Here is a 26,082-nt window from a genome sequence, read left to right as displayed (position 1 = left end):
ATGAATTTAAACCTAACCTTTACATTAACCACACTGCCTAACCCTAACCTTAAATTAAGACCAAAAAGACAATAACAAAAAAGTAATCAGGAATTTTTACAATTGAGCTAGTTTGGACTTTTCGGTTCTGGTAACTAGTGACAACCATCTCACAGTGATCTGTTTGGCAAATATTTTACCTGAATTTTAAATGTTATATACTTTGTATAATATTTGAAAATCATAAATAGATGTTACACTTGTTTCATCTACAGTTTGTGCCAAAATACACTTGTGGCAATGCTGTTGATAATGGGCAATTTCACGATAACAGAATTACACTGAGACAAAACACAAACAAACACATTTACTGGGAAAAAACTGTGCAGATGCTAAATTTGGTATTATGGTAAAATCTCACTCAGTTTTATTCTGTTATCGAACGTTGTATCTGCACAGTTATTCCTGCAGATGTGTTCTTGTAAAATGATCAGGGGAAATTGTGAAAAGTAGTCCTTGTGCATAGAGTTCTATGGTTTGTTAAACTTTCAAATCAATGTTTTTTGTTTGGTATACATTTTAGTATCGGCGTAATTCCTTTTTGGTTGTTAACGGGCGGGGAAACTGCTTTAGGGCGGTAACAGGAAGAGCACGAGTCCTTACCATTGGCTCCCTGTCGCAAAGACATCATGACGCACACCAAAGGGGCGTGACTTTGAAGAAATCAGCTGGAGAGACGTGAACTAATAGACGCCTAGCTCACAGGGGAGATAGGGTTATGGTTGATATTTTACCAAAGAAGAGCAGTTTAAGCAAAAGTACAGAGTTACTTACTGCTTTAGCTAGATGCTAAATTAGTCAGTGAGCAATCTGAAGTGAAAGGAAGGAAAATGCTATCTTTGTTTTAGCGCTGAGTTTTTATGCAACATTAGCTCTACTTAGCTAGTTCTCTCAAGCCAAGGCTCTCGAGGAGGCAGCCTTTTCTTTCCTCCACACCACTCATTTCTCGCGCCCGGTTAATGTGACGGACGGACCGACATGTGGGTCAGTACTGGAACAGTCGGAAGGTAGGGGGAAATGACAGTGCAACAGTGTTGCAGGCGTAATGGTCACGTGTTTACTTTTTGTTTCTGTTTTTTGCATTAGGAGGTTGTGATTACAACTCACTGCTTTAATGTTTCCCCAAATTTAGAGCTGTCAACAATAGACTACAATGACAATGTAACAAGCAATAATGATGCTAGATTTTTTTTTCTGCACACGGGTCCTGCTGCTCGGAAGCTGCTTGCGTTCGGTTGTGGTGCAGCAATGGGCTTGGTCTGTTACGCAAGACTATTGCACCTGTTTGGGGTGTACCCACTTACCCTTATCTCCACATTAACGTGTTTTGTCTCACAATTTTAACTAATTTCACGTTTGTTTTCGAGTAATCTAGTGTATATTTTGGGGATATATCTTGTCAGCAATAAATGCTTATGCATCAGTTGCCTGCAGGTCTCCTACCAGTGAACAATATATTGGGTCTCACACTGTAGAGAATATGAATAATCTGATGCTTGGTTATGAATGGACGCGCATCAGCAATCACACAAAACATCTTCCATTGATGCCAATTTAATAGTATGTTATAGTCTCCAGCAGCTTTCTGCTTCCTTGCAATGTTTCAAAATGCAGTCTTTCATAGAAGAAAAGCTGAATTGCAGATTGATTGTTGATTTGACAGACACGGCCTGTGATGGTTAGGTTACGCTAGGTTGCTGTACCACTGTCAGTGATTCAGTTAGTCAGTACTCCAAATCACGAATTGCAGTCTGCCAATTATGCTGTTAGAAACATCCTTTGTCATATTATCTGTTGACCAAAACCAATGCCTTGTGAGGAAAGGTTACTTTTTATTAGGGAGGACAAGAGGAATTATCTTCCCCATATATGTTATAGATGTGTAATAAACACAACATTGCATCTGCTTCGGCCCTGCACTCAGGAAGTAGGATTTAACAAACAAAAAACTATACTGCTGCTCTCGTTGAATGCCCAGCTTTATCGTATATCTACATTATATATCTTATCATATGGATACAGGGCCAAACAAGCCGTTATAGTGACCAGGGCCTGTTTTGTCTGTCAGAAGTTAGCAGATAACATGCTGCATTGAGACACATGGACGTAACAGAGAGAGAGAGAGAGAGAGACCACATTAGAGACACATATTTCCAACAGATCACAGAGACCCACAAAGAATTAGAAAACAAATCAAACATCGATAAACTCCCATATCTGTTAGGCAAAATACCACATTATGCAGTCACAGCAGCAAGATATGTGGCCCGTTGCCATGAGAAAAGGGCAACCAGTGGAGCACAAACAAATTGTAAATACCACCAATATTTATCTTCCCTTTCGTACTTCAACTACTTGCACATTGTTACAACACTGTACATAGCGAATAGTATACCATGTAAAATGTCTATTATTTTATCTTTTGTGAGTGTAATGTTCACTAATGTTTCCTTGTTTATTTACCTTTTGTTTATTGTCTATTCCATTTGCTTTGGCAATGTAAACATATGACCTTTGAATTGGAGAGAGAGAGAGAGAGAGAAAGAGAGATGAGACCGACGCCGTTGGGGCAGTGTGTGGCAGACAGGCAGAGCCGTGCCTAATGCCAGGGTCTGAGACGGAGCAGATGCCTGAGCTGAGAGGAGTGACACAGGAGTGACACTTATCCTGCTGTCCAAAGTAAAAGTGTTCTTGTGGGTGGTTGGTTTACTGGTACATGTTGTGTACTGCTTGTCATTTTGAGCACCTTCCCCTTGAAAAGGCTGTGCACAGCCCTGTGTGCAAGTGTCTCTGGTGTTTACATATGCCTGAGGAGTTAGTGGTAGTCCCAGGTGATGTTTTGGTCATGTGACGTGCACTTGGAGCTTATGAAACACTGTTAGTAATGTCCATTGTGTAAGAAAGGCTGTCTGGTTTATTCAGGCTCCTAACAGAAGCTATGGAAGCTATTGATAATGGAAGGACATGGCGAGACATTGCCATTGGCTAAGACATTGTCAACCCTGGGGATATGGCTTGACCAAAGAGGAAGAGGGAAGGCATTAGAGAGAGACATAAAGAGACAGAAAGGGAGAGAAAGAGACGGAGAGGGAGGGAGAGAAACCTAGGAGGATATGGATTGGCAAATGAGGGTCAGAGAGATGGAGGAGGAGAGGGAGGAAGTAGGACAGAGAAGGATGCATGTCTTGTTTACAAGGCAGTGAAGCAGTAGAGTCACCCATCCCCAGACATACTCCCATTGTGCAGAGAGCTACCCATTAGGCCTGTTGTGATGGATGCATTTAGAAATCTTTGTGTTGTGTGTTCCTATAGCTCTTTGTATGTGTCAATGTCGGTCTGTGTGTCAGAAGCCCGGGGCAGTTTAATAACATAGGAGACTGTAGCTGGGTGCCCATGCCTCTCCCCTGGACCTGTTTACAGTAGACCAGTGCAGCCAGGCTGTTTACAGTAGACCACATTAGCCAGGCTGTGTACAGTAGACCACATTAGCCAGGCTGTTTACAGTAGACCACAGCAGCCTGGCTGTTTACAGCAGACCACAGCAGCCTGGCTGTTTACAGCAGACCACTGCAGACCACAGCAGCCAGGCTGTTTACAGTAGACCAGAGCAGCCAGGCTGTTTACAGTAGACCAGTGCAGCCTGGCTGTTTACAGTAGACCAGTGCAGCCTGGCTGTTTACAGCAGACCACAGCAGCCAGGCTGTTTCCAGTAGACTGGTGCGCGGCCAAGATGTTTCCAGTAGACTGGTGCGCGGCCAAGATGTTTCCAGTATACCGGTGTGCGGCCAGGCTGTTTCCAGTAGACCGGTGTGCGGCCAGGCTGTTTACAGTAGACTGGTGCGCGGCCAAGATGTTTCCAGTAGACCGGTGCGTGGCCAGGCTGTTTCCAGTAGACCGGTGCGTGGCCAGGCCGTTTCCAGTAGACCGGTGCGTGGCCAGGCTGTTTCCAGTAGACCGGTGCGTGGCCAGGCTGTTTACAGTAGACCGGTGCGCGGCCAGGCTGTTTACAGTAGACAGGGTGCGTGGCCAGGCTGTTTACACCGGTGCGTGGCCAGGCTGTTTCCAGTAGACCGGTGCGCGGCCAGGCTGTTTACAGTAGACTGGTGCGTGGCCAGGCTGTTTCCAGTAGACCGGTGCGCGGCCAGGCTGTTTACAGTAGACCGGTGCGCGGCCAGGCTGTTTACAGTAGACCGGTGCGTGGCCAGGCTGTTTCCAGTAGACCGGTGCGTGGCCAGGCTGTTTCCAGTAGACCGGGTCGCGGCCAGGCTGTTTCCAGTAGACCGGTGCGCGGCCAGGCTATTTCCAGTAGACTAGTGTGGCCAGGCTGAGACAGTAGACTAGTGTGGCCAGGCTGAGGCAGTAGACTAGAGCAAGTAGACTAGAGCAGACTACCCACCGCCTTATATACAGTAACCAGTTTGTGCCACTCTTGGCCCTGTCTCCCCTTTTTTTTCTCTCTCTCTCTCACATGCACACACACACGTCCAGACATGCACAGACACCTGCTCTATTTATTAATAACCTAGGGTACACATTTGCCGACAGTATCAACGACCTAGCTACCATCGCCAGTCATTTTCAATGGAAGGAAGACAATTAGCTAGCTCGTGTCCAGAGTTAAATTTGTGTTTGTAGTGTGTGTATGCGTGCGTGGAGCAGACTGTAGCTGTCATCCTCTGAGGGGGTGCTACAGGCAGCCAGCTGTGTCATGGTGTTTGGGTGAACTCTAGCCTTGAGGGAGGAGGTGGGGGAGAAAGAAGGTGAGCCAGGAAGGGAGGGACAGTGGGTAGAGAGAGAAGGTAAGCCAGGAAGGGAGGGACAGGGGGGTGAGAGAGAAGGTGTGCCAGGAAGGGAGGGACAGTGGGTAGAGAGAGAAGGTGAGCCAGGAAGGGAGGGACAGTGGGTAGAGAGAGAAGGCAATGGGTGTGAAAAATAATACTTAAACTAAGGACAGAGAGTAACACCCAGGGAGGAAATAGCTGTGTAATCGAGTGGAGCGAGAGAGAAAGGAGATAGAAACACCGCAAAGAGGCCTCCCGAGTGGCGCAGTGGTCTAAGGCTGTGCCACTAGAGACTCTGGGTTCGAGCCCAGGCTCTGTCGCAGCCGGCCGCAACCGGGAGGCCTATGGTGTGGCGCACAATTGGCCCAGCGTCGTCTGGGTTAGGGATTGTTTGGCCGGCAGGGATATCCTTGTCTCATCGCGCACTAGCGACTCCTGTGGCGGGCCGGGCGCAGTGCACGCTGACCAGGTCGCCAGGTGTACGGTGTTTCCTCCCACACATTGGTGCAGCTGGCATCCGGGTTGGATGGGAATTGTGTCAAGAAGCAGTGCGGCTTGGTTGGGTTGTGTTTCGGAGGACGCATGGCTCTCGACCTTCGCCTCTCCCGAGTCCGTACGGGAGTTGCAGCGATGAGACAAGACTGTAACTACCAATTGGATACCATGAAATTGGGGAGAAAAAAGGGGTGAAAAAAATATATCAAAAAATAAAACAGCGAAAAGAGTGGTGGATGGAGAAAAGGAGGGAGCATTGGGAGAGGTATGAAAGCTCGCACTGCACTGACCCAACCAAACCCATACTGAGACACTCTTATTTAAAATGTGCAGGAATACTGGAGTAATAGAGGTAGATATGTATAGTGGTAAGGTGACTAGGCATCAGGATATATGATAAACAGAGTAGCAGCCTCGTATAGGATGATTGTGTGTGTGTGTGTAGAGTCAGTATAAATGTGTGTGCATGTGTTATGTGTGTGTTGGAGTGTGAGTGTAGAGTCTTGAGTCAGTGCAAAAATAAAATACAATGGTCAACTCAGGTAGTCAATGTAGCCATTCTGTGAGCTGTTTAGCAATCTTATGGCTTGGGGATAGAAGCTGTTCAGGAGCCTGTTGGTGTCAGATTTAATGTACCTGTACCACTTTCCATGCGGAAGCAGAGAGAACTGTCTATGACTTTGGTGGCTGGAGTCTTTAACAATTATCTGGGACTTCCTTTCACACTGCCTGATAGAGGTCCTGGATGGCAGGGAGCTCGGTCCCAGTGATGTACTGGGCTGTCCGCACCACCCTCTGTAGAGCCATGCGATCGAGGGCGGTGCAGTTGGCATACCAAGCAGTGATGCAGCCAGTCAACATGCTCTCAATGGTTCAGCTGTAGAACATTTTTAGGAATTGAGGGGCCATGCCAAACCTTTTCAACCTCCTGAGGGGGAAGAGGCGCTGTTGCACCTTCTTTATGACTGTGTGAGTGGACCATGGAAGCTCTTGACTCCCTCCACTGCAGCCCCGTCAATGTTTCCTCTAGTCCACTATCAGCTCCTTGGTCTTACTGACTTTGAGGGAGAGGTTGTTGTCCCAAAACCACACTACCAGGTCACTGACCTCCTCTCTGTAGGCTGTGTCATCGTCACCGGTGATCAGGCCTACCAATGTTGTGTCGTCAGCAAGCTTGATGATAGTGTTGGAGTCGTGCGTGGCCAAGCAGTCATGGGCGAACAGGGAGTACAGGAGAGGACAAAGCACACACCCCTGTAGATCCCCCGTTTTGAGGGTCAGCATGATGGAGGTGTTGTTGCCTACCCTCACCACCTGGGAGCAGCCCGTCAGGAAGTCCAGAATCCAGTTGCAGAGGGAGTTGTTCAATGTCAGGGTCCTAAGCTTGGTGACCAGCTTGGAGGGGGACAATGGCGTAGAAAGGGGGATATTTGCAAGCCGAAGAACCCCATCCCAACCGTGAAGCACGGGAGTGGCAGCATCATGTTGTGGGGGACATTTGCTGCAGGAGGGATAGCATCATGAGAGAGGAACATTATGTGGATATATAGAATCAACATCTCAAGACATTAGTCAGGAATTTAAAGCTCGGTGGCAAATGGGTCTTCCAAATGGACAATGACCCCAAGCATACTTCCAAAGTTGTGGCAAAATGGCTTAAGGACAACAAAGTCAAGGTTTTTGAGTGGCCATCACAAAGCCCTGACCTCAATCCTATAGAAAATTTGTGGGCAGAACTGAAAAATCGTGTGCTAGCAAGGAGGCCTACAAACTGACTCACCAGCTCTGTCAGGAGGAATAGGCCAAAATTCACCCAACTTATTATGAGAAGCTTGTGGAAGGCAACCTGAAATGTTTGACCCAAGTTAAACAATTTAAAGGCAATGCTACCAAATACTAATTGAGTGTATGTAAACTTCTGACCCACTGGGAATGTGATGAAAGAAATAAAAGCTGAAATAAATTATTCTCTCTACTATTATTCTGACATTTCACATTCTTAAAATAAAGTGGTGATCCTAATTGACCTAATACAGAACATTTTTATGAGTATTTAATGTCAGTAATTGTAAAAAACTGGGATGGTGGAGTTGATGTGTGTCATAACCAGCCTTTCAAAGCTTTTCATGATTACAGATGTCGGTGCTACAGTCATTGTGCCTTGAAGCCGAGTTCTTAGGAGCAGGGATGATGGTAGTCATCTTAAAACATGTGGGGATTACAGACTGGGACAAGGAGATGTTGAAAATTACAGTGAATGTGCCTGTACTCTGATCTGCGCATGCTCTGAGAACGCGCCCTGGAATACCGGCCCCGTCGCCTTGCGTCTGTTGACCTGATTAAAGACCTTACTCACGTAGGCCTCAGAGAGCGAGATCACCACAATCCTCTGGGTAGTTGGGGGCCCTCACGCACAGTACAGTCTTGTTATTGTCAAGGCGTGAAGAAAATGCAGTGAGTTCATCTGGTAGAGAGGCATCATTGGGCAGATCATGGCTGGGTCTTCCTTTGTAATCTATAATGGACTGCAGCCCCTACCACATGCGGTGGGCGTCTGAGCCTGTGTAATATGATTCCACCTTATTCCTATATTTTCCTTTTGTTGACTCTGAGGAGGTCGTAGTGGGACTTCTTGTACTTGTTCCTGTCCTAACACCTTTCATTACTCACTTTTCCATTCTTAGATCAAGGTGAAACAACCCCATAATATAGAGGTAAAAAAGGCCTTGATGTAGAGAGATTTGAGATGTTTCTATGTTATTTTTTTCAAGGGGAACATGTCTTACTTAGTAGCAGACCAAGTATTGGCACCTTCCTCAGTGTGTCTGCTGTTCACTGACGTTTCCAATGGCTGTAGTACAGGTGACAGCCTAACAGATGGTGTCTAGACTGTTGCTTTACTCTGCATCCGTCACTGGCTGTGAATTAAAACCTACACAGCTCTCAGTGTCTAGTTACCTCTGCTGCCTCTCAGCCAGCCTCTCTGTGTGTGTGTGTTTGTGACTTTGATATGTGGTTGTCTCAGCTACCTTAAGATGAACACAGTAGTTGGAATCGGTCTGGATAAGAGTGTCTGCTAGATGACTAAAATGTGAAATGTGTGCGTGTGTATGTGTTCTCTGCCCTCTGCGTGGTGGATGCTGTGCCACAGAGAGATGGTGTAGTGCTCCAGGGATCCAGCGTCTGATCCCCTGAGAAACTGTCCTCTGCCCCTAGTTTCATATCTCCATGCCTCACAGCCTGCCTAAGCCTGTTACACCCAGGGGACCCTTAACACCCAGGGGACCCTTAACACCATACAGACCCAGGGGACCCTTAACACCATACAGACCCAGGGGACCCTTAACACCATACAGACCCAGGGGACCCTTAACACCATACAGACCCAGGGGACCCTTAACACCATACAGACCCAGGGGACCCTTAACACCATACAGACCCAGGGGACCCTTAACACCATACAGACCCAGGGGACCCTTAACACCATACAGACCCAGGGGACCCTTAACACCATACAGACCCAGGGGACCCTTAACACCATACAGACCCAGGGGACCCTTAACACCATACAGACCCAGGGGACCCTTAACACCATACAGACCCAGGGGACCCTTAACACCATACAGACCCAGGGGACCCTTAACACCATACAGACACACACGCACACACAGGCAGGCCTTTGTATTTTTTACACTCTCAAATACAAACATACAAACAAGCATGAGCCAGTGGTGAGTGAGCTGTGACACTGCTGATGTGACACATTGATGCAAATTCACTTACACACTCTGTCCTACACATAGGTTCTCTGTCAGCCCCATTACTTGGAAAACAAAACACATTGTACTCAACCCTGAGTGGGGGTGTGCTGATCACGTAGGGATGATTGTCTAATATTTCTCTTTATTGCTCTTTCCATCTGCAACTCTGAGCTGTTATTGATGTGCTCCTCTTGCAGCTGCTACGACCATTAAAGAAAAATTCCAACCCAAAATTATATTTTGTTATTTGTTTCATTAGTCCATTGTTGATATAGTCCCAAAATGTTTTGCACGTCAGCAATCAATTTTCGAAAATATTTAACTTTCAAAATACATAAATACATCTGGTATGATGCAAAGTGCACCATCAAAAGTTTGGACACACCTACTCATTCCAGGGGTTTTCTTAATTTTTTACCATTTTCTACATTGTAGAATAATAGTGAGAGAATGCCAAGAGTGTACAAAGCTGTATCCAAGGCAAAGACTGGCTACTATGAAGAATCTCAAATATAAAATATATTGTGAACACTTTTTTGGTTACTACATGACCCCATATGTGTTATTTCCTAGTTTTGATGTCTTCACTATTATTCTACAATGTAGAACATAGTAAAAATAAAGAAAAACCCTTGAATGAGTAGGTGTGTCCAAACTTTTGACCGGTACTGTATGTATTTTTAAAATGTAATATCTTGAAACTTCATTTCTGACATGCAAAAAAATTCAGACTAATGAAACAAATACCAAAATCTTGTTTTTGGGTGTAATTTTCCTTGAAGTGAAGACCTGTTAGATAAGGATAGAATGTGGTGACTTTTACTGCCCTCTCTATCACACTATTAACTGACTCACATAGACCTACAGTACGTGCCTGACTGTGTGTCTCAGAAAGACAAACACAAAGCGAAAAGTAGGGAGGGAGCACAGATAAAGTCTAGATAGACAGCCACTACTCCCTCAGTTCCTCTGCATCTCTCCGGGTTCAGTCACTCCCTCCGCTACTCACATCGACTAAGGTTAAGGTACAGTGTAATAATAACACCTGCTGCTCAGTGGCTTTGACAGCTCTGGGACTATAACGGAGATGGAATATTCCAAAGGGAACACACTGTTTGTTGTAGCTCTTAAACAAGACCTGACATTGTTTGTTTAGGCCTATTGCAATATTGTCTCAATCTGTAGCAACAGCAACAATGTATGAGACGAGAGGAGCAGGAGTTGGTGGAGATGAGTGGGGGAGGGGGGCGAGCTGAATATCCGGCTGCCTGTCGTCTCGTGTGTCCGATGAATGGTTGCCATTTTTATCCGCTACTGTCTATCAGGGCAGGGATGAAGTGCATCTACGTCAATGGAACAATAATAAGCCTATGAATCTTTCAAACAGCCTATTTATGGGACCTTGTGTAGGTTGGAGTGGCAGAGGGGTAGGACAGGACTGCAGGTCTGTTCAGGTCTGGTCTGGCCGTATCAATATCACCATCAGTGAAGCACGGGAGTCTAACCAACTTTCTCTCTCTCTACTGGGTCGGTCCACCTCAAAAAGCACCAGAAAGAGGACTTCAACACTCACCATCTCAGATTGTTCTGAAATCATTTATTTTGTTAGAAACAGGTAAGAGTAGCATTCCTGCAACATTATTTTGTTGAAATATAATTTGATTGAGAAACGAAGCTCATTGATTGCATTCAAATTGGCCATTTTAATGTATAGGATTCATATCATATTCAATAAATATAGTACCTAACATCTGATATGGACCAAACTTTTTTTCTAACAATGACTTAGACATGAGGAATCCCACCAACAATGAGTATATAGTATCAGTTCTCTATGTTTGACAAGTACTATGGAGCTGCAGCTTGGTGTATTGTTTCTTCATCCTATGTAATGTATTCTCAGTGAATTTGGTGACGTCCCCCCCCCCCCCCCCCCCCCCGAGTATTCAGTCATGGAAGTTGTTAGGTTTAAGTCCCATCGTATATCCTGATATTACCAGGTTCTGACCACTAAATGGTGTTGTTCCTGCTATTAGGTGATAAAGGGACAGTTCACCCAAATTACAAAATTACATTGGTTTCCTTCCTGTAAGCAGTCTATTGACAAGGTATGACAATAATAATGCTTGTCAGACATAGAGAGCTGATACTGTATAAGCCTGCTCAGGTCTTCCCCTCCCGGAGGACCTGAGCCCTAGGATCATGCCTCTGGACCACCTGGCCTGATGACTCCTTGCTGTCCCCAGTCCACCTGGTCATACTGCTGCTCCAGTTACAACTGTCCTGCCTGCGGCAATGGAACCCTGACCTGTTCACCGGACGTGCTACCTTGTCCCAGACCTGCAGTTTTCTACTCTCTCTCTCTACCGTACCTGCTGTCTCAAACTCTGAATGCTATGAAAAGCCAACTGACATTTACTCCTGAGGTGCTGACCTATTGCACCCTTTACAACCACTGTGGTTATTATTATCTGACCCTGCTGGTCATCTATGAGCGTTTGAACATCTTGGCCATGTTCTGTTATAATCTCCACCCGGCACAGCCAGAAGAGGACTGGCCACCCCTCAGAGCCTGGTCCCTCTCTAGGCTTCTTCCTAGGGTCCTGCCTTTCCCGTTAGATTTTCCCAGCCACCGTGATTCTACATCTGCATTGCTTTCTGGAGTTTTAGGCTGGGTTTCTGTGTAGAACTTTGACATCTGCTGATGTGAAATAGGGCTTTATTAATACATTTGATTGATTGATTGATGGGTGGGATTGGCGTGGATGTGGGAGGCTCTGTGGGTGGCTTTTAACAATTTATTTGGATTCCTCATATCCTACTCATTGTTAGAAGACATTTTGTTTGAAATTGGATGTTAGCTACTGTATCTATTGAATATTATATTCATTCTGTAAATTAAAACGGGCAATTTGGGTGCAATCAATTCGCTCAATTAATCAGAGATCAAATTATATTTCAACAAAATAATGTTGCAGGAATGCTACTCCTATCTGTTTTTAACTACAGAAACGATTTCAGAACAATCTGAGACTGTGGGTGTCATGGCTTGCCGAAATGAAATGCAACAACCCTGTTCCAATGTCATAAGATCATTCCTCATGAGATGTGAATATTGACAGCCTTGATTTGACATGCCAGAAATGGTGTGTTGTGTACCAACGTCTAAAAACAGCGCCACTGTCGCCCCAGCATATTTGTTATTGTTTTGTGTAGGAAAAGGAGGTGAGATGTGTCTAGCAGTGTGTTAAAACGGAGGTGAGATGCGTCGAGCAGTGTGTTAAAACGGAGGTGAGATGCGTCGAGCAGTGTGTTAAAACGGAGGTGAGATGCGTCGAGCAGTGTGTTAAAACGGAGGTGAGATGCGTCGAGCAGTGTGTTAAAACGGAGGTGAGATGTGTCGAGCAGTGTGTTAAAACGGAGGTGAGATGCGTCGAGCAGTGTGTTAAAACGGAGGTGAGATGCGTCGAGCAGTGTGTTAAAACGGAGGTGAGATGCGTCGAGCAGTGTGTTAAAACGGAGGTGAGATGCGTCGAGCAGTGTGTTAAAACGGAGGTGAGATGCGTCGAGCAGTGTGTTAAAACGGAGGTGAGATGCGTCGAGCAGTGTGTTAAAACGGAGGTGAGATGCGTCGAGCAGTGTGTTAAAACGGAGGTGAGATGCGTCGAGCAGTGTGTTAAAACGGAGGTGAGATGCGTCGAGCAGTGTGTTAAAACGGAGGTGAGATGCGTCGAGCAGTGTGTTAAAAAACGTAGCAGTGCATATTCTGCTGTTCTGTTGTGCGTGCAATGATGTCAAAGGGGGGAAAACGGTTTGTTTTGTTGTTGTAATATCCCAAACAGAATTCCAGCTTTAAGGAAGAAGCTTAAAGTAAGCCAAGCTCTTGATGGAAGTTGGTTGGTGTTCTGACTCTGATAGGGGAGCCTAATGGAGACACTGCCCTGTCCTGTGTGTGACCCAATCACATGAATCATCGCTTTCATCGCATTCTCTGTTAAATAATAGACAAGACAAGTCTCTGGGAAACTTCTTGCTTTTCAGACCCATTTGTCTGTTGAACCAGGTCAAAGTGGTCTGTCCTCTGTCTGTACATCACCACTTCCTTCAACACTTCCTTTTGGCATAGTGCTAACATGCTCTTTTACTGTTCTGCTGCTGTGGCTCTAGACTAGAGTTTCAGGACGAGCCGAGACACAGAACTCTGTCGTCTGCCCTGTTCAGATGCCACTGTTTCTGTTTTCAAAGGCAATCTTGGCCTCAGCAGACTCTCCAGGGAGAGAGAAAAAGAGAGGGAGGGAAGGAAGGAAGGAAGAGGGCTGGCAGGAGGGGGTGGGTCTTTTAATGAGTGCCCCTCGGCAGATGAGAGTGAACCATAAGCTTGTTTAAGCATGTAGGACTTTCACCATTTTGAAGTAGTCAACTGGGTGGGGCTTCCTATGGATTAAGGAAGGATCACATAATTCCATCCAGGTCATCAGGAGGAATCAGCCAATGAAATATACTTGTGACCAGACATAAATAGGCAACCTTGTCTTTATACCTGTTCAAACAACACACTCCAGGTGGCAGTGTGCACCCTTTCAGTTTGTTAACCAACTCATAGAAGTAGTAGGAGAAGAAAATTGACTACTTCAAAATGGAGATGGCTTCAATGGTGCTGCCCGTGGACTCACAGACGCCATAATGGGACGAATACAATCTCTATCGAGCAAACTCATTCACTTATCAGAAAGTTTGCCACTAGGACTGGGTCCTGGTTTATCATGGACCACTCTGATAAGTGGCTTTCTCCTCCGGCAGGGTTGGAGGCATAGCTACGGTACACTTGTCAAGTTCATGAAGAGACCGTGTGTTCCTTTAAATGATGACTGTCTGTGGAGTGTGGATCATGGGGCTGTGTTTGTGTACCTTCACAATGTACAGTACATTGGCTGCAGGCGCTAGTGGTTATGGTTGACTCCTCCCTGCCTGAGAGAAAGAGGAGGCTAGAAGTGTTATCCTCGTTCTCTCTCTCTCTCTCTGTTATGACATAAATAGCTGCTTGGTTCTTTATTTCTCTGCCTCCGTACCATGTGTTCACTCTGAAGGAGTTTGGCAGGAGCTGCTCATTACTGGTCAGTGTTGTTCCAATTGTAACTGAATTCTTCACTTAATCTCTCTCCCCCTCTTTGTCTCTCGCTCTTTCTCTCTCCCCCCCACCCCCTCCACTCTCCCCCCCCCCCTCTCTCCCCCTCCACTCTCTCTCTCTCTCTCCCTCTGCCTTTCTCTCTCAGGACCCTCTCCATGGATATAGACACAGACTATGAAAGGCCCAATGTGGAAACTATTAAATGTGTGGTGGTAGGGGACAATGCAGTGGGCAAAACCAGGCTCATCTGTGCCCGCGCCTGCAATGCTACCCTCACACAGTACCAGCTGCTCGCCACCCACGTGCCAACCGTCTGGGCCATCGACCAGTACCGCGTGTGCCAGGAGGTGGGCATGGACGCACGCTACACACACACACCGACACATATACACACACCTACACACACACTTCTTCCATTGATGTGTGCTTGTGCCTCTAGGTGTTGGAGAGATCTAGGGATGTGGTGGATGAGGTCAGTGTCTCCCTAAGACTATGGGACACCTTCGGTGACCATCACAAAGACAGACGCTTCGCTTATGGCAGGTGAGGAGATATATATATATATATACACACACTGGGAGGCTGTGAGTACTTTGGGCTCAGGGTACTTGTTGTACAGCCAGATTCCCCCCCCCCCCCCCCCCCCCCCCCCCCCCCCCCCTAGTACACACAAACACATACACACACTGTCACGTACAGTCATGGTGGCTGATATGGCTACCATTATTAATGTGTTCTGATAGCTAGATACAATATACCTCCCCTCTAGCAGGCAGACATGATGGAATCATCTCTCTATCCCTCTCACCCAGGCCATTCAGACAGTAAGCTTCTGGCATAACACTGATCCTTACTCAGCCAGCTGGCAGGGCTTAATCCACACACACACACACACACACACACACGTACACGCACACAGTCACTGAGCAGGTTAGGTGGGGGCTGGGTTTGTATAACAAGTCACCAAGTCACTTTGTGGATCTGTTTTTTAGTGACAGTGTGTGTGTGCACATTTTAAAAAGTCTGTGTGTGTGTGTGTGTGTGTGTGTGTGTGTGTGTGGATTAAGCCCTGCTAGCATTTTAAATGGTCAACGACTCGGTGTGTGTGTGTGCTCAGTCAGCCTGCAGTCAGCTGATAAGAGGCACTGCCAGATCAGCTGTTCTGTGTCTGTCTGTCGGTCTGTCTGAGTGCTGTTCTGCTCAACCTCTGGCCCTAAACCCACTAGACAGGCCACCATGCATGCACCCTTATCCAACAATCAGCTGCTTATAGGCACACTCACACTGTCCTCTGTGTCCAACACTATCTGATAGAGTTTATTTGATCATTTATTGTGTCATTTACTTGTAGATGGCTCTAAAGAAGTTGAAATATTATTGACCTTTGACCTTGTTGTTCCATAGACTGAATAGGTGAGTTTTTTTTTTTTTTACCCCTTATGTCAGTGCATAAGGGGGTGGCGTAGCACCCTGCATGCTCTTTAATAACAGAGGAAAGTGTGTGTTGAGGGGGATCTCTGCTGGGTTGTGTGTACACTGAGCAGTCAGCCAGTCAGTCAGGAGTTTGATCTCAGCCTCGCTCTATGTCCTGTAAAAACACCAAACACTCTGGTTACATGAGGATAGCTAGCAGCCCTGCTGACCTTTGTAGTTTGGCTTGACAACGAGGGCAAAGGCATGTACACAATAACTGTGTTCTTTTGCCCATCTTAATCTTTTATTTATATTGGCCAGTCTGAGATATGGCTTTTTCTTTGCAACTCTGCCTAGAAGGCCAGCATCCCGGAGTCGCCTCTTCAAATCAAATTGATTTATATAGCCCTTCTTACATCAGCTGATATTTCAAAGTGCTGTACAGAAATCCAGCCTAAAACCCCAAACCTCAAGCAATGCAGGTGTAGAAGCAATCTTCACTGTTGACATTGAGACTGGTGTTTTGCGGGTACTATTTAATGAAGCTGCCAGTTGAGGACTTGTAAGGCGTCTGTTTCTCAAACTAGACACTCTAATTTACTTGTCCTCTTGCTCAGTTGTGCACCGGGGCCTCCCACTCCTCTTTCTATTCTGGTTAGGGCCAGTTTGCGCTGTTCTGTGAATGGAGTAGTACACAGCGTTGTACCAGATCTTCAGTTTCTTGGCCATTTCTCACATGGAATAGCCTTCATTTCTCAGAACAAGAATAAACTGACGAGTTTCAGAAGAAAGTTATTTGTTTCTGGCCATTTTGAGCCTGTAATCGAACTCACAAATGCTGATGCTCCAGATACTCAACTAGTCTTAAGAAGGCCAGTTTTATTGCTTCTTTAATCAGACAACAGTTTTCAGCTGTGCTAACATAATTGCAGAAGGGTTTTCTAATGTGATCAATTAGCCTTTTAAAATGTATAAACTTGGACTAGCTAACAATGTGCCATTGGAACACAGGAGTATTTTAAAGGACAAAAAATGTGCTTTTCTTTCAAAAACAAGGACATTTCTAAGTTACCCGAAACTTTTGAACGGAGGTGTACACTGCCTAGTAGCAGACTCTTGTCATATGAACCTCAGACAGGAATGGACCTCTACCATCCTACATTACCCTCTCTGTCTCCCGCTGTCTTTTCTGTGTGTGGTGCAGGTCTGACGTGGTAGTGCTGTGTTTCTCCCTGGCCAACCCCAACTCCCTGCGTCACGTCCGCACCATGTGGTACCCTGAGATCAAGCACTTCTGCCCCCGCACCCCTATCATCCTGGTGGGCTGCCAGCTGGACCTGCGCTACGCCGACCTGGAGGCTGTGAACCGCGCCCGCAGACCCCTGGCCAAGTGAGACCGCTATCATCCATGCTGCTGACACGGGCGAAATTCACTGCAGAACACCCATCACACATCACATCACACACATCACACATCACATCACACCCATCACATTGGCTGCATGTGCAGCATTTGACTGAAACGCAAACATACCTGTTTCACCTTTTCTCTGTCCATAGCTTCTGTCAGCACAATCCTTTCATTCGAGACCTACCACTCTGCTAATGCCCTAACCCTCTCCTCTCCCCTTGTCCTCAGACCCATCAAGCCCACAGACATCCTGCCTCCAGAGAGAGGGCACGAGGTGGCCAAGGAGCTGGGCATTCCATACTACGAGACCAGCATCGTGGCCCAGTTTGGGGTCAAGGATGTGTTCGACAACGCCATCCGTTCCGCTCTCATCTCCCGCCGTCACCTCCAGTTCTGGAAGTCCCACCTGAAGAGAGTCCAGCGGCCCCTCCTCCAGGCCCCCTTCCTGCCCCCCCGGCCCCCGCGCCCTGTGGTGGGCATCCCTGACCCCCCTCCCATCGACGGAGAAGCCCCCGACTCCCTCCTCTGCCAGCCGCTATGCGCCGATGTCCTCTTCCTACTCCAAGGCGGCGCCACGCGTGTCTTCGCACACAAAGTCTACCTGGCCACCTCTTGCTCCAAGTTCTATGACCTCTTCACCCTGGATCTGCTGGCCATCGAGGCGGATTGGGAGGGAGATGAGCGCGCCGAGAGCGGTGAGGAGGATGAACAGAGTAGGAGAGGTGCCAAAGAGCAGGCAGGGCGTACTAAGAGCTTGGACATCGATAATGATGGGGAGGGTGGAGCCAGGGGAATCAAACGGCCACCCATGCTCCAGCAGGGCTCCCTGAGGACTTCCAAAAGTGATAACGCCCTCCCCGCCAGGAGCCAGTGCTCCGTGGGGCCCCTGGGGGCCGGCCGTGGCCTTTCAGGCTGGGGGAGGGGCTTCCTGAGTGTGTACCTGGAGCACGTAGCTGACCCCGAGACGGGGCGACCCCGCCTCATGACCGTGGTCTCCATGGACGGTCTCATACAGGAAGAACCCTTCCAGGTAAGATCAGATCGCAGCAACAACATCGTCTTGCAAGTAGCTTTGGATAATAGCATCTGCTTAAATCCCCGTATTAATACAAAACCAGCTCACCGTGAGGTTTTCATTCCCTATACTGCTCGAGGATTGTATCATCTTCTTAGAGCACTTTGAAGAGTGCCCTCTACTGGTCGGCATAAACATAACACATTTTAGGGAAGCAAAGATGCAGAATTCTAATGAAAGGTTATTAGACTGAAGTGAATCCATACACCTCAAGTGGTGTTTATTCACTTGATTTATACCACAGCTAATACTCGATTCCGATAGGTCGAGAGGGTGATTATATTTCAACTGTGTGGTGGTTTCAGGCGGTGCTGCAGTACCTGTACACAGGCAGTTTGGATGAGGGCCGTGGGGATCTGATGCAGGTGGCCACCATTGCTGAGCTGCTGGAGGTGTTTGACCTGAGGATGATGGTGGCCAATGTGCTGAATCGTGAGAGCTTCATGAATCAGGAGATCACCAAGGCCTTCCACGTCCGCCGAGCCAACCGCATCAAAGAGTGCCTTAGCAAGGGCACCTTCGCTGGTAAACACACTGCCTCCAATTGCTGCGTCATCAGAGATTCTCTAGTGTGTGTGTGTGTGTGTGGATTCACACGTCTGGATCTATGGTCATTATATTGTTTTTCCTATATGCAATATATGTGTGTGTTTATGTGTATCCTGGTGTCCTAAATCAAATTAGTCCATTTGGTGTCATTGCTCTAAACATGTGTTTCCCATTCCTATGCGTTTCTGTGTATCACTTTTGTCTGGGTTCTTCGGTCTGTGTGCATGTTGGCTATAGCGTTTCTCACAAGGTGAGAGTCGTATTCTATCTATATAGTACATGTTAGAGGTCGACCGATTATGATTTTTCAACGCAGATACTGATACCGATTAGTGGAGGACCAAAAAAAGCCGATAGCGATTAATCGGACGATATTTGTATTTATTTATTTGTAATAATGACAATTACAACAATACTGAATTAACACTTATTTTAACTTAATATAATACTTAATATAATACAATATAATATAATACAATATAATAATACAATACAATAACTTAATATAATACAATACAATAAAATCAATTTAGCCTCAAATAAATAATGAAACATGTTCAATAGGGTTTAAATAATGCAAGAACAAAGTGTTGGAGAAGAAAGTAAAAGTGCCATATAAGAAAGATAACGTTTAAGTTCCTTGTTCAGAACATGAAAACATATGCAAGCTGTTAGTTCCTTTTAACATGAGTCTTTAATATTCCCAGGTAAGAAGTTTTAGGTTGTAGTTATTATAGGACTATTTCTCTCTATACCATATGTATTTCATTAACCTTTGACTATTGGATGTTCTTATAGGCACTCTAGTATTGCCAGTGTAACAGTATAGCTTCCGTACCTCTCCTCGCTCCTACCTGGGCTCGAACCAGGAACACATCGACAACAGCCACCCTAGAAGCAGCGTTAACCATGCAGAGCAAGGGGAACAACTACTCCAAGTCTCAGAGTGAGTGACGTTTGAAACACTATTAGCGCGCACCCCGCTAACTAGCTAGCCATTTCACATCGGTTACACCAGCCTAATCTCGGGAGTTGATAGGCTTGAAGTCATAAACAGCTGCTGGCAAACGCACGAAAGTGCTGTTTGAAAGAATGGTTACGAGCCCGCTGGTGCCTACCATCGCTCAGTCAGACTGCTCTATCAAATCATAGACTTAGTTATAACATGATAACACACAGAAATACGAGCCTTAGGTCATTAATATGGCCGAATCCGGAAACTATCATATCGAAAACAAGACGTTTATTCTTTCAGTGAAATACGGAACCGTTCCGTATTTTATCTAACGGGTGGCATCCATAAGTGTAAATATTCCTGTTACATTGCACATCCTTCAATGTTATGTCATAATTACGTAAAATTCTGGCAAATTAGTTTGCAACGAGCCAGGCGGCCCAAACTGTTGCATATACCCTGACTCTGCGTGCAATGAACGCAAGAGAAGTGACACAATTTCACCTGGTTAATATTGCCTGCTAACCTGGATTTCTTTTAGCTAAATATGCAGGTTTAAAAATATATACTTCTGTGTATTGATTTTAAGAAAGGCATTGATGTTTATGGTTAGGTACACATTGGAGCAATGACAGTCCTTCTTCACGAATACGCACAGCATCGATTATATGCAACGCAGGACACGCTAGATAAACTAGTAATATCATCAACCATGTGTAGTTAACTAGTGATTATGATTGATTGATTGTTTTTTATAAGATAAGTTTCTAGCTAGCATTAAACTTACCTTGGCTTACTGCATTCGCGTAACAGGCAGGCTCCTCGTGGAGTGCAATGAGAGGCAGGTGGTTAGAGCGTTGGACTAGTTAACTGTAAGGTTGCAAGATTGAATCCCCCGAGCTGACAAAGTAAAAAATCTGTCGTTCCGCCCCTGAACGAGGCAGTTAACCCACCATTCCTAAGCCATCATTGAAAATAAGAATGTGTTCTTAACTGACTTTCCTAGTTAAATAAAGATTAAACAAAGGTGTAAAAACAAAATACCGATTTCCGATTGTTATGAAAACTTGAAATCGGCCCTAATTAATCGGCCATTCCGATTAATCGGTCGACCTCTACTACATGTAGCCTCTTTGACCTTCAGGTGGCTACCACAATCTTTATATTGTTGTCACGATGTCTGTTTCTGTGGGAATTTGTTTTTTTATTATAAACTGCTTGGTTCGAGCCCTGAATGCTGATTGGCTGACAGCTGTGGTATTTACCACAGGTATGTCAAAACATTTATTTCTACTGCTCTAATTACGTAGGTAACCAGTTTATAATACCAATAAGGCACCTCTGGGTTTGTGGTATATGGCCAATATACCAAGACTAAGGACTGTATCCAAGCACCCCGCGTTGCGTCGTGCGTAAGAACAGCTCTTAGCCATGGTGTATTGGCCATATGCCACAACTCCTCATGCCTTATTGCTTAAATATGCCTCCTGAATAGATCTGATTTAGGCTACTCGTTCTAGTGGGTTCTATGCCCCATAAAGATTAGCGAGGCCTTTAGGTCTGCCCTTTCTTCTTAGATAGTTTATTTTTTTAGAATGACAAAGTTGGGGAAGCTAGTCTGAAAGCTACCAATTACTTCACACTGGAAGAACTTAAGCTACACTAAAGCTATCTTTTAAGAAAAATGTACTTAACTGAAGTTCATTTGAAAAAGTAGTTCACTACTTCCAAACTAATTCCTGAAAAATTATCATATGTAATAAAATTAAATATTAAAAGGAAACCTAGTCAGTTGTCCAACTGAATGTATTCAACTGAAATGTGTCTTCCACATTTAACCCAACCCCTCTGAATCAGAGAGGTGTGTCTTCCACATTTAACCCCACCCCTCTGAATCAGAGAGGTGTGTTTTCCACATTTAACCCCACCCCTCTGAATCAGAGAGGTGTGTCTTCCACATTTAACCCCACCCCTCTGAATCAGAGAGGTGTGTCTTCCCCATTTAACCCAACCACCTCTGAATCAGAGAGGTGCTGAGGGCTGCCTTAATCGCTCTGTAGTCAGATGCTAACAGAATGTCATTTCTCATATTAAACACAAAAACAATGTATCAAGTGAGAATTAGGCAGTCTGATGAAGGAAAATAAAATTCTTACCTACTTTACCCATAATTTTTTTTTGCAAAAAGACTAGTATGTAGTTCCAGTAGTTAGCTACAAAACTACAAAAAAAAGTAATTAAACTACTGAAAACACTAACAAGATTTTAATTTAGTTAACCTACTAACAACCTACAGCCAAATTGTCACACCCTGACCATAGTTTACTTTGTATGTTTCTATGTTTTGGTTGGTCAGGGTGTGATCTGAGTGGGCATTCTATGTTACATGTCTAGTTTGTCCAGTTCTATGTTCGGCCTGATATGGTTCTCAATCAGAGGCAGGTGTTCGTCATTGTCTCTGATTGGGAACCATATTTAGGTAGCCTGGGTTTCACTGTGTGTTTGTGGGTGATTGTTCCTGTCTATGTGTTTTCACCAGATAGGCTGTTTAGGTTTTCGTTACGTTCATTACGTTCTTTATTTTGTAGTGTTTGTATTGATTCGTGTTTTACGTTTGTTAATTAAAACATGGATCGCAATCGACACGCTGCATTTTGGTCCGATCCTTGTTCTACCTCTTCATCAGAAGAGGAGATAGAAGAAAGCCGTTACAGAATCACCCACCACCAACGGACCAAGCAGCGTGTCAACAGGCAGCAACAGCAGCGTAAAGAGGAATGGACATGGGAGGACGTTATGGACAGCAGGAGTATGGACTATACTACTTGGGAGGAGATCGACAGGTGGGCGGCCGACCCAGGGAGAGTGCCGGAGCCCGCCTGGGATTCGCTGGAGCAGTGCGAGGAAGGTTATCGTAGAATGGAGGCGGTGAAAGCAGAGAGGCGCTGGTATGAGAAGGCAGCACGGCGACGCGGATGGAAGCCCGAGAGGCAGCCCCAAAAATTTATTGGGCGGGGGCTAACAGGGAGTATGGCTACGCCAGGTAGGAGACCTGGGCAGACTCCCTGTGCTTACCGGGGGGCTAGAGAGACCGGACAGGCACCGTGTTATGCAGTGGTGCGCACGGTGTCTCCAGTGCGAGTGCATAGCCCGGTGCGGTATATTCCAGCTCCGCGTGTCGGCCGGGCTAGATTGAGCGTCGAGCCTAATGCCATGAAGCCGGCTCTACGCAGCTGGTCTCCTTGGGCCGGCTTACATGGCACCAGCCTTGCGCTCGGTGTCTCCGGTTCGCCTGCATAGCCCAGTGCGGGCTATTCCACCTCGCCGCACTGGCAGGGCGACCGTGAGCATTCAACCAGGTAAGGTTGGGCAGGCTCGGTGCTCAAGAGCTCCAGTGCGCCTGCACGGTCCGGTTTTTCCAGTACCACCTCCACACCCCAGCCCTCCAGTAGCAGCTCCCCGCACCAGGCTTCCTGTGCGTGTCCTCGGCCCAGTACCACCAGTGCCAGCACCACGCATCAGGCCTACAGTGCGCCTCGCCTGTCCAGCGCTGTCAGAGCCTTCCTCCTCTTCAGCGCTGTCGGAGTCTCCCGCCTGTTTAGCGCTGTTAGAGCCTTCCTTCTCTACAGCGCTGCCGGAGTCTCCCGCCTGTTCAGAACTGCCAGTTTGCAAGGAGCTGCCAGTTTGCAAGGAGCTGCCAGTTTGCAAGGAGCTGCCAGTTTGCAAGGAGCTGCCAGTTTGCAAGGAGCTGCCAGTTTGCAAGGAGCTGCCAGTTTGCAAGGAGCTGCCAGTCTGCATTGAGCTGCCAGTCTGCATTGAGCTGCCAGTCTGCATAGAGCTGCCAGTCTGCAGGGAGCTGCCAGTCTGCAGGGAGCTGCCAGTCTGCAGGATGCCGCCAAAGCTGCCAGTTTGCAAGGAGCCGCCAGAGCTGCCAGTCTGCAAGGAGCCGCCAGAGCTGCCAGTCTGCAAGGAGCCGCCAGAGCTGCCAGTCTGCAGGATGCCGCCAAAGCTGCCAGTCTGCAGGGAGCAGCCAGGGCCGCCAGTCAGCATGGAGCAGCCAGGGCCGCCAGTCAGCATGGAGCAGCCAGGGCCGCCAGTCAGCATGGAGCAGCCAGGGCCGCCAGTCAGCATGGAGCAGCCAGGGCCGCCAGTCAGCATGGAGCAGCCAGTCAGCATGGAGCAGCCAGAGCTGCCAGTCAGCATGGAGCAGCCAGAGCTGCCAGTCAGCATGGAGCAGCCAGAGCTGTCAGTCAGCATGGAGCAGCCAGTCAGCATGGAGCAGCCAGAGCTGCCAGTCAGCATGGGGCAGCCAATCAGCATGGAGCTGCCAGTCAACCAGACTCTTCCAGATCTGCCAGTCGACCAGACTCTTCCAGATCTGCCAGTCGACCAGACTCTTCCAGATCTGCCAGTCGACCAGACTCTTCCAGATCTGCCAGTCGACCAGACTCTTCCAGATCTGCCAGTCGACCAGACTCTTCCAGATCTGCCAGTCGACCAGACTCTTCCAGATTCTCCAGTCAGCCAGGATCTGCTAGATCCAACTACCTGCCTGGGCTTCCTCTCAGTGCTGAGCTTCCTCTCAGTGCTGAGCTTCCTCTCAGTGCTGAGCTTCCTCTCAGTGCTGAGCTACCCATCAGTCCCGAGCTGCCCCTCTGTCCCGAGCGGTCATTAAGGAGGGTAACTTATCTAGGGACGCTAAGGAGGTGGACTAAAACTATTATGGAGTGGGGTCCACGTCCAGCGCCAGAGCCGCCACCGCGGACAGATGCCCACCCAGACCCTCCCCTATAGGTTCAGGTTTTGCGGCCGGAGTCCGCACCTTGGGGGGGGGGTACTGTCACACCCTGACCATAGTTTACTTTGTATGTTTCTATGTTTTGGTTGGTCAGGGTGTGATCTGAGTGGGCATTCTATGTTACATGTCTAGTTTGTCCAGTTCTATGTTCGGCCTGATATGGTTCTCAATCAGAGGCAGGTGTTCGTCATTGTCTCTGATTGGGAACCATATTTAGGTAGCCTGGGTTTCACTGTGTGTTTGTGGGTGATTGTTCCTGTCTGTGTTTTCACCAGATAGGCTGTTTAGGTTTTCGTTACGTTCATTACGTTCTTTATTTTGTAGTGTTTGTATTGATTCGTGTTTTACGTTTGTTTATTAAAACATGGATCGCAATCGACACGCTGCATTTTGGTCCGATCCTTGTTCTACCTCTTCATCAGAAGAGGAGATAGAAGAAAGCCGTTACACAAATGGAGTTAAATGTAGTTCACTACTCCCCAACACTGATTCCTTGGGTATCCTAACAGAATAGAGCCACAGTCCGAGCCCTTACAGACAGTGTAGTTAGGTAGGATGCAAGCTATCTGAACAGCTTCAAAAGTCTATATAGGTTTCAATCTTAGTATCTCAACTCTGTTTTGTACTATGTCCTTCCATCTCCCTCCCTTGCACCCTGTGTCAAATAGAGCTATGTCTACCTTTCCATTTATCTCTGTCTACCTGTCTCTGTTTTTGTGTGCGTCTGTCTGCGTATATCCCTGTGTGTCCCCGTCTGTCTGTCTTCCCCTCTGTAGCCTCGACTCTGTGGTTCACTCCGAGATTAGTGCTCTTTTCCCTCTCCGGTTTTAGATGTGGTGTTCTGCCTGGACGATGGCTACCTGCCGGCCCACAAGCCTCTGCTCATCTCCAGCTGTGACTGGATGGCCGCTATGTTCCGCGGATCCTTCATGGAGAGCTACATCAAGGAGGTGAGTGTGAGAGTGTGAAAGAGATTCGGTAAGGATGTGTTGTATTTAAGTGTGTTTGTAGAGGTGGGGTGGGAGGGTGCATGAGGCTGGCCAGCACTGTGATCTGTAAAGCTGTGTTTCACCCGTGGTTGTGTTGAAAGCACACTATACTATAAGCCTCCCCTGGGGGCTCACAGCCAACTGCCATGCTAACCAACAATATGTACAGTACTGGCGTTGCACACAGCCAGAAACATGGTCCAAAGCGAGCAGGTCAGACGGTTCCGCGTCTGAGCAGATGCGGCAGGAAGTCGGCTCACCTCAGCACTTTCTGGGTTGAGGGCCCGTGTCATTTCCTCTTTACACATACTTGTTGGAGAAGAGGCAGCGCGAGAATATTAAAATATCACATCACAGCTAACCAGACATACTGCCCACATTCCTGTCTGTTATCAACACACTCGTCACAGCCTCATCGGGAGGCTGAGGAGGGAGGCTGAGACTGCAAGAGGTGGTAGACTAGAGGACAATATGTATCTTAAAGGGACCGCTTTTAGAGATCTTTTTCCTTTGACATTTGACCCCAAGACAACGGTGTAAGATGACATGCATTCATGTTAGAGAGCCGCTCATGAGAAACTATGCAGGCATTGAGCCTGCGGCGTGTCCAGTTACCCCCGGCTTCTCTCTGATGGCTCGGGTTCTAGAAAGACTAGACTCTTCCAGGGCGTTGCTGCCAACCTTCCCA

General features: G+C 46.9%; 1 protein-coding gene across 4 annotated transcripts in view; it reads left to right on the top strand.

Annotated features, from left to right (window-relative positions):
* LOC139410638 (Rho related BTB domain containing 4) overlaps positions 1–26,082 on the top strand; it is a 69,953-nt gene that overhangs the window by 30,725 nt on the left and 13,146 nt on the right. Inside the window, exons 1-7 of one of the 4 annotated variants that reach the window (XM_071155994.1) lie at positions 699–1,046; positions 14,350–14,551; positions 14,644–14,747; positions 16,822–17,007; positions 17,257–18,058; positions 18,409–18,628; positions 25,237–25,355. In XM_071155994.1, coding sequence (XP_071012095.1) covers positions 1,018–1,046; positions 14,350–14,551; positions 14,644–14,747; positions 16,822–17,007; positions 17,257–18,058; positions 18,409–18,628; positions 25,237–25,355 — 1,662 coding nt within the window. In that variant the 5' untranslated portion in view covers positions 699–1,017. Of the gene's footprint in view, positions 1–698; positions 1,047–10,333; positions 10,692–14,349; positions 14,552–14,643; positions 14,748–16,821; positions 17,008–17,256; positions 18,059–18,408; positions 18,629–25,236; positions 25,356–26,082 lie in introns of those variants that run through there. The other 3 variants (XM_071155993.1, XM_071155996.1, XM_071155995.1) reach the window with 3 other exon arrangements.

This window comes from Oncorhynchus clarkii, chromosome 6, assembly GCF_045791955.1.
Source record: "Oncorhynchus clarkii lewisi isolate Uvic-CL-2024 chromosome 6, UVic_Ocla_1.0, whole genome shotgun sequence".
NCBI lineage: Eukaryota > Metazoa > Chordata > Actinopteri > Salmoniformes > Salmonidae > Oncorhynchus > Oncorhynchus clarkii.
This window is presented reverse-complemented; position numbering and strand designations above follow the sequence as displayed.